We start from the raw sequence: 7,957 nt of genomic DNA, 5'->3' as shown, positions 1-7,957 counted from the left end.
TGAGTGCAGAGCCGGGTGTGACCACCCCCCCACCCAAAAAAAGTGAAGGGCATCATGGACTCTCAATAATGTCAGAGTTGGGGAGGTGGCTCAGGGGTGGGGCCGGGCCTTGCCTGTGGAGGTCCGGGTCCAGTTTCCGGAAGCCCCTGGTCCCTGACGGAGGCTCTGGCCCCCAAACCAGTAAAGGACCTCAAAGTGTGTACCGTATGCATCTGGATGACACGTTCAGGTGGAATCATTTTTTAATCTTCTAAATACAAAAAATGAGCAGTGATTTTTTTTTTCTTCATACACACAGACGTTAACAGCCGGAGTGTGCGGAGGAGCTGACCCCTGTTGCTCCCTTCAGACTGCGATCAGCAGCGGCCGCAGGGTCGCCCTGACGCTCCCAGGACACCCCGGTGTTGTTCACTCCTCCCCCATACGCCACGCTTCAGAACAAAACAGTAATGAATGGGGGAGGGGCCCTCCCCGCCACCAGATGGTGAGTGAGGGTCCCCGGCGACGGCAGCGGGGGTGCCAGGGCAATGCTGAGCAGGAATAACCGTCTGCGCTGCAGGGCTCTGCTATCAGGAGGGAGGCAAGGGGAGGCGCCATCCGGCCCTGGGAAGCCTGTCCGAGACAGTGTCTGGGGCGCCATCTCCTCGCAGGGTTCAGACAACCCCATGCGCCAACGTTTAAAAACACTCCAGATAAGACAGCAGTTCAATCACTATTGACTTTGCAAACTTCTCCCACTAAGACAGGTCGAACAGCCCGGCCACGATCTAGATCTTTCCAGGAAGTGGAGGCAGAGCCCCTGGCATTCCTCCTGACAGCCCAGTGTTGGGCCCTAGAAGGATCTGGAAAAGAAAAGGGAAGAGGTCACAACGGGTAGGGCGTTTGCCTTGCACATGGCCGACCCAGGTTTGATTCCCAGCATCCCATATGGCCATATGGTCCCCCGAGCACTGCCAGGAGTGATTCCTGCGTGCAGAGCCAGGAGGAATCCCTGTGCATTGCCGGGTGTGACCCAAAAAGCAAAAAAAAAAAGGAGAGGGCATCAAGCACTGTACAGACCTAGCGACGCCACGGCTCATCCCCAAAGCTCAGGCAATAAGGCAATCACCAGCCTGGGCACAGCCAGTACCCGGGGGGCGGGCTGCGACCCCACCCCCACCCCCACCTGCTCCACACCGGCGGGGCGGGTTCCACCTCTCATTCACCGGCTCACCTGCCGCTGCTGCAGCTGCTGCTGCTGCTCCATCTGCAGCTTCTCCGTCTCGAAGACCACCGGGAGGACCAGGATCATGAAGGAGGTGGTCCCGATCCACAAGGCGGCGCGGGAAAACCTGCGGGCGAGGGCGAGCGAGGCGGCTGGCAGGGCACCCCGCGGGCACGCTCGGGCCGGGAATCTGCACGCGCACGTGAGCGCTCGGCCCCGCGCCGCGAGAACCCCCCCCCACCCCGCGACCCGTGCAGACGTCACGGCAAAGGCCCGGGCAAAGGTCACGGCGCCCCGGGCAAGGTCACGGCCCTCCCGGGCACCTCCCCCGCGCCGCCCCCCTCACCTGTACATCTTCTGAGCCACAAAGACGGAGAGGTCAAACGTGGCCCCCGCGGCGGAGCGGACGCGCTCCGGGAACATCTCCGTCAGCCCCCACAGCCGCTCCGACAGGGTCTCGTCGAGCTGCGGGGGTCCAGGCGGGGCTGAGCCGAGGCCGCGAGCACCCGGCGCCCCCAGCCCCCGCCGCCGAGCCGCGCCGCCCTCCCCCGACCCCGCCGCGCGCCCAGCCCGCGCCTCCCCCGCGGCCCGGCCCGCCCCCGCCGCGCCCGCGCACCTCGTCGTCGTCGTCCTCCTCCAGCTCCTCCTCGGTCTTGTCGGAATCGCCCTTCGGAACCAGCTCGTCGGCGGGGACGGGAGCCCCGGGGCCGGCGGAGACGGCGGCGGCCATGGCTGTCGGGGGAGGGGAAAACGCCGGAAGCGGAAGGGAGGCGGCGAGAGGTGCGCGCTCGGCGGCCAGAGGGGCTCTTCCGGTAGCCGGAGGTTGGCGGGGCGGGGGAGAGCGCCACCTTCCGGCCAGGGAGGTCTCTCGTTCGCCGCCTTCGCTGCGTTCGGCAGGGGCCTGACGTCAGCGGGCTTACGTAAAGGCCCAGAGGCCGGGAGCTGTCGCAGAAATTCTGTCGGGTTAGTTTGAAACCTGCGTTTTACAGGAAGGAACCCCAGGGAGTCTCCTTGGGCGCGGCAAAGGTCCAGTTCCATCTCCCGATGGAGAGATTTGGAGATTTATTAAGTTTCTCGGGGGCCGGAGCGATAGTCCAGCAGGTAGAGCGTTTGCCTTGCACACGGCTGACCCGGGTTTGATCCCCGGCATCCCATAGGGTCCCTCAACACCGCCAGGAGTAATTCCTGAGCATCGCTGGGTGTGACCCAAAAAAGGGAAAAAAAAAAGAAACAAAATGAGTTCACTGCATTCAAACGGGCAATAGTTTGTAACCTAAGCACGACCTCCAGGGAAGTGTTTGTGTGCATGGACGGGTGCAGACTCACGCGGTCTTCACAACCACTGAGGTCATTACTGCTTCCCCATGTTGCAAATGAGGACCCGAAGCACTCAGTTCTGGGGGCTGGATTTCTAGAAATAGGCATCTAAAATGGAGGGAGGGGGCAGCTGGAGCAAGTAGTGCAGTGGGGAGGGCACTTGCCTGCACGGTGCTGACCCGGGTTCAATACCCTGGCACCCCATATGATCCCCCAAGTCCCGCCAAGAGTAAACTCTGAGCATTGCTGGGTGTGACCCCACCCAGCCCCAAACAAATAGGAGGGATGGCACAGCAGGAAGGTCGCTTCCCTCACTTGCAGCTGACTGGCACGCAGTTGACCCGGGGTCCGTCCTTGGCACCACATATGGGCCCCTGAACCCACCAGGAGTGATCCCTGAGCGCTGCTGACTGTGACCCCCCCCCCCAAAAAAAAATAACACTGAGGACAAGGCCTTAAGGATGTGCAGCATGGGGTTGGAGAACAGCAAATGAAGAGAATGTGTGTGTGTGTGTGTGTGTGTGTGTGTGTGTGTGTGTGTGTGTGCGCGCGTGGTGGGGGATGACTGGCTCCAGCTCCCACTTTCACCAACACAATTGTCCTCCACAGGCAGCTCTACCTTCGACTCACGCCAGAATGGGACCACTTTCCCTCCACTGCCCCTCTTCCTTTGATCTCCCCCCGCACTGTCCCCCCCCAGGACTGTCCCCCTGCACTGCCCGGCTCCAGCCCCCTCCAGTCCCAGTGGTAGAGCTGGCCTGTCCCGATGCCCAAGTGGCGGGTCCTGGCCCTCCCTTCTCCCATGCTCCTCATCTAGAAGCAGGTGAGCAACGTGGATTCTCTGAGACCCGGAAGTGGGTCCCAAGCCCCCGAGCTTGGTGCTGGTCACACTGGGCATAGGAAGGGGTTGGGCTCCTGGGACCTGCACTCACAGATCGAATCCCGAAGTGAGGGGTGTTCTGGGGCTGAACCACCCACAGCTGCCTCCTGGGAGGGGCGGGGAACCAACGAGCTCCCCTACTTCCTCTGTCTGACCCCACAGAACCTCTGGAGGAGCTGGAGCGATAGCACAGTGGGCAGGGCGTTTGCCTTGCACGCGGCCAACCCAGGTTCGATTCCCAGCATCCCATGGGATCCCCTGAGCACCGCCAGGACTGATTCCTGAGTGCGTGAGCCAGGAGGAACCCCTGTACAGCGCCAGGTGTGACCCAAAAAGCCAAAAAATAAAATAATATTAAATAAATAAACTCTGGAAGCACCTGGAGTTGGCTCCTTCCCTATGAACAGGCCGCTGTGAGGGCCGAGCTGAGCAGGAAACGAGAGTGGACTGGGCATGAGCTGCTGACCACTCAGGCCAGCCCTCCATCCCTCACCGCCCCCCAACTCTAGCTGGCTCCCTCCTCCACATGACTCCCCCTCTGAGAAGGTCCCCCCCCCCCCCCCCCCGCCTTGATCTCCACACCTCTGAGATCTGGGCGTTCAGTCCAGCGGCGGGCAGGGGCTGGGGCTCATCTCCTGCCCAGAAAGCAGCCCTGGCAGCCCCTTTAGTGGGGTCACCACCCCCATTGGACATGATGGCCTCTGGGAGTAGCCAGAGACACAGAGGCCGCCTCCACTGCCTGGGCGTTTCTCCCTTTTCTCATCCACTTTGGCCACAGAAACTGTATAAGCATTTAATCGTTAAAAAAACAAGTGCATGAACAGGAAAGGAATATGAAAATATAATGTCGCTGTGGAAGGTGCGGGTGCCCGGGGGAGCCCCGAGGCTGAGGCTCCTGTGCTCTTTAGAGGAGGGCGGCCTGGGGGGCCAGGAAGGAGGGGAGCCCTCCTGTAGGACCCCCAAGGCGAGGGCTAATTCCAGCTGGCGCCACCCTGCAAACGCCAGCAGAGGGCGGGAGGTGGGTGAACTTGCTGCTTTTCTTCCAAGCTGCCGTCAATGAGGGGACGCTGGGACACGGGCAAGTGTGTATGACATGGCTGGAGACGCTCTCGGGTCCCCCTCACCCCAGAGGTCCGGGGGGGGGGATGTTGTGCAGTGGCAGAACATTCTGGATTCTTGGTCTCTCTCCTCCTTCCCGCCGTCTCCTTCCTGTTACCAAACCCAGTGCACTTGAGTGCTGTGAAATGATCGCCCCTCGAAACGTCTAAAGGACTCCCCTGCCCCGGGCCATTATCTACTGCTCTGATGGGGGGGGTCTCTTCCTGGCTGGAGGGCTTGGGGGTCTTCATTTCCGCCTCCGGCCGACACTCTTCAGCTCATCCAGCTCCTTCTCCATCAGGTGGGATTCGGCTGTGGTCTCTGACAGCTGCATGCAGAGCAGTGACTGTTAGAAGGGTCTTCTCTGGGAGCAGGGGTGCAGCTCAGGGGCACAGCGTGTGTCTCAAGAGTGAAGCTGGAGGGCCGGGGCGATAGCCCAGTTGGGAGGGCGTCTGCCTTGCACGCGGTTGACCTGGGTTCAATTCCCAGCATCCCATATGGTCCCTCCGAGCACTGTCAGGAGTGATTCCTGACTACAGAGCCAGGAGGAGTAACCCCTGAACATTGCCAGGTGTGACCCAAAAAGCAAAACAAAACAAAACAAATAATCCTCTTGGTCACAGTACAGGGGCACCAGCTTTGCATGCAGGGAGCTGGGTTCTCTCCCCAGCACTACATGGTCCCCTGAGCACTGCCGGAAGCGACCACCAAACCCAGCGCAAGGAGCAGCCCCCAAGCACCGTTGGGAACGGTCCAGTCCCCTTTACCCCCAAAACGAATTCCACTCTTCTCATCAGGCTCTACTGTGAGGGGGCAGGGTGGGCGTAATGGGGGGTTGTGGTTTCTGGGTCACAGCTAACAGTGCTCGGGAGTGACTTAGCGATGACTGGGGGGGCCACGTGAGGTCTGCAGCGGACACTGACCAACGGCTGCCGGGCCCGCGGGCTGCCCCACTCAAGGCTCTGGGACCATGCTCACTGTCCACTTCCGGGATGGACTGTGATTCGAGCTGGGCTGCGGCTGACCCCCGCCCAGCGGCACAGGAGCAACGCCCCTGAGGCCACGCCCTCTGAGGCCACGCCCCCGCGGCCGGCCCTCACCATGTCCAGCAGGATGTCCACCTTCAGCCGCAGGAGGTTGTTCTCTTCCTCCAGCTGCTGGTTGCGTCTCCGGAGGCGCTGGGCCTCCCTGCGGTCCACGCCGCTGCTGACCCCCGACTCTGAGGGGAAGCACAGCTCGCTGCATGCGGGGAGGGGTCCCCGGACCCCCCTGTCGCCCCCTCCCCCGGGACGGCACCCACCTGCGATCCACTGGCCATTTTCAAATTTCAGGCTCTGTCCGGCCAGGTTCATGGTGGGGGTCCCATAGTCCAGGCCCAGCTCCGCCTCGCGCGCTGACCGGTCCAGCTGCAGGGGGAGAGCGTGGCCCCTGCTGCTCAGAGCAGACCCAGGGGTGTAACCTTCCTCCGAGAATGTGTTGTTTTGTTGTTTTTTTTTTTTGGGTCGCACCCAGCATTGCACAGGGGTTCCTCCTGGCTCTGCACTCAGGAATTACTCCTGGCGGTGCTCGGGGGACCCTATGGGATGCTGGGGATCGAACCTGAGTCGGCTGCGTGCAAGGCAGACGCCCTCCCTGCTGTGCTATCGCTCCAGCCCGTTTTTTCTATTTTGATTGGGGCTGTTGGGGTGGGCGAAAGCTCGGGCCACACTCAGCAGTGCTCAGGGCCCATTCCTGGCTCTGTGCTCCTGGGTCGTACCTGGCGGCACTTGGAGGCCCTGGAGGTGCTGGGGATCGAACCAGGGCTGGCTCCAAGCAGAGTCAATACAGGCTTCATGTCTGTACTATTCCTCTGGCCCGGGTTAGGGATATTTTATATATCTACTTTCTTGGTCACACCCGGCGATGCTCAGGGGTCCCTCCTGGCTCTGCACTCAGGAATTACTCCCGGGGGTGCTCGGGGACCCTATGGGATGCTGGGAATCGAAGCTGGGTCGGCCCCAGGCAAGGCAAGCGCCTGACCTACTGGACCATCACTCCAACCCCCAGTACCTTTTTTTTTTTTTTTGGCTTTTTGGGTCACACCCAGCGATGCTCAGGGTTTATTCCTGGCTCTGCACTCAGGAATTACTCCTGGCGATGCTTGGGGGACCACCATATGGGATGCCGGGGATCAAACCCAGGTTGGCCGCGTGCAAGGCAAATGCCCTACCCACTATGCTATCGCTCTGCGCCCCCCCCCCGTACCTTTTTAATAAAGTGACGATTTCCTTTAAAATGTGATAAGCCCAAGGTTATTTGCTCATTGTGGAACTTCACGTGTCAGGGCAACAGCGGACATAGATATGCAGGCACGAAAGCACATGCAATGTGGGGGGGGCTAGTACTGGGTGTGGTGTGTGCATATGGTGTGAGTAGCGTGTGTGCATGTGATGTGGTGTGTGTGCATGTGGTGTGTGTTTGGTGTGTGTGTGGTGTGAGTGGTGTGTGGGTGTGGTATGTGCGTGTGTGTTGTGGTATGTGCATGTGATGTGTGGTATGTGTGGTGTATGTGATGTGTGTGGTGTGTGTATGTGTGTGTGGTGTATGTGTGGTATGTGCGTGTGGTGTGGCATGTGTGGGGTGTGTGTGCATGTGGTGTGTGGTGTGTGTGTGTGGCATGTATGTGGTGTGTGTGGGGGGGTGTGTGTGTGCGTGTGGCGTGTGTGGTGTGTGTGGTGTATGTGTGTGGTGTGTGTGCGTACGGTGTGAGTGGTATGTGTACATGTGGTGTGGTGTGTGGTGTGAGTGGTGTGGGGGTATGGTGTGTGTATGTGCGTGTGTGGTGTATGTGTTGTGCGTGTGTGCGTGTGTGCGTGTGTGCGCATGTGCAGGAAGCAGTCTCCCCGCTGTTCGGCAGCTCCCACCCGCAGCAGTGCTTGCTTTGCAGGGCAGCTGAGTCCCACCCACTGCAGGACCCTGTCCCTCCCCACCCCCCCAGGGAACACACTGCCAGAGCCCAGGGACCTTCTCTCTGCCTCTTGCCCGGCCCTGGCTGGCACCACTGCAGGCAGGGGGGAACCCCAGTGCCGGCCCCGCCCCCCCACACTCACTCACGTTGTGCAGGTTGGAGAGCGAGGCGGACTTCCGCGGGGGCGTCTTCTTGGGGCTGAACGTGTTCCCGAAGAGAGGCATGGTGGGCGCCCTCAGTCTGCGCTCCGGGAGAGGGGGGCCTCTGCGGGGTCAGCCCGATGCCCCTCGCCGGGGGCGGCCAGCGCCGCTTCTCGGCTGCCCTGGGAGAGACCCAGCGTGTTCGGGGTGCGGCGAGCCTAGACTCCGGGCGCCCAAGCCCGTCAGCCGGGAACCCGACCCTCCCCCCTGGACAGAGGTTTACCAAGGCCGAGGTCAGGCTGCTGTGCGCGGCCCTCAGCGCTAGCCAACCCTGCGCACCGCTCAGACACGGCTCTGAGCAGAGTGCATTT

The 7,957-nt window shown here is 61.3% G+C and overlaps 2 protein-coding genes across 2 annotated transcripts; both read right to left on the bottom strand.

Annotated features, from left to right (window-relative positions):
* Nucleotides 1-224: 224 nt before the first annotated feature.
* TOMM22 (translocase of outer mitochondrial membrane 22) lies at nucleotides 225-1,943 on the bottom strand. Its single transcript, XM_056137400.1, has 4 exons — nucleotides 1,821-1,943; nucleotides 1,551-1,669; nucleotides 1,214-1,331; nucleotides 225-842 (listed from the first exon to the last, which is right to left on the bottom strand). The coding sequence occupies exons 1-4, from the start codon at nucleotides 1,932-1,934 to the stop codon at nucleotides 768-770; spliced, it is 426 nt and encodes a 141-aa protein (XP_055993375.1). The 5' UTR covers nucleotides 1,935-1,943; the 3' UTR covers nucleotides 225-767.
* A 2,751-nt stretch (nucleotides 1,944-4,694) lies between these two features.
* On the bottom strand, nucleotides 4,695-7,678 carry CBY1 (chibby 1, beta catenin antagonist). The gene is made up of 4 exons (XM_056137401.1): nucleotides 7,593-7,678; nucleotides 5,800-5,905; nucleotides 5,600-5,718; nucleotides 4,695-4,827 (listed from the first exon to the last, which is right to left on the bottom strand). The coding sequence occupies exons 1-4, from the start codon at nucleotides 7,668-7,670 to the stop codon at nucleotides 4,747-4,749; spliced, it is 384 nt and encodes a 127-aa protein (XP_055993376.1). The 5' UTR covers nucleotides 7,671-7,678; the 3' UTR covers nucleotides 4,695-4,746.
* Between the last annotated feature and the right edge of the window lie 279 nt (nucleotides 7,679-7,957).

This window comes from Sorex fumeus, unplaced genomic scaffold (assembly GCF_029834395.1).
Source record: "Sorex fumeus unplaced genomic scaffold, SorFum_2.1 ptg000125l, whole genome shotgun sequence".
Taxonomy (NCBI): Eukaryota; Metazoa; Chordata; class Mammalia; order Eulipotyphla; family Soricidae; genus Sorex; species Sorex fumeus.
The sequence above is the reverse complement of the archived record's forward strand: the minus strand, read 5'-3'. Positions and strand labels throughout refer to the sequence as shown.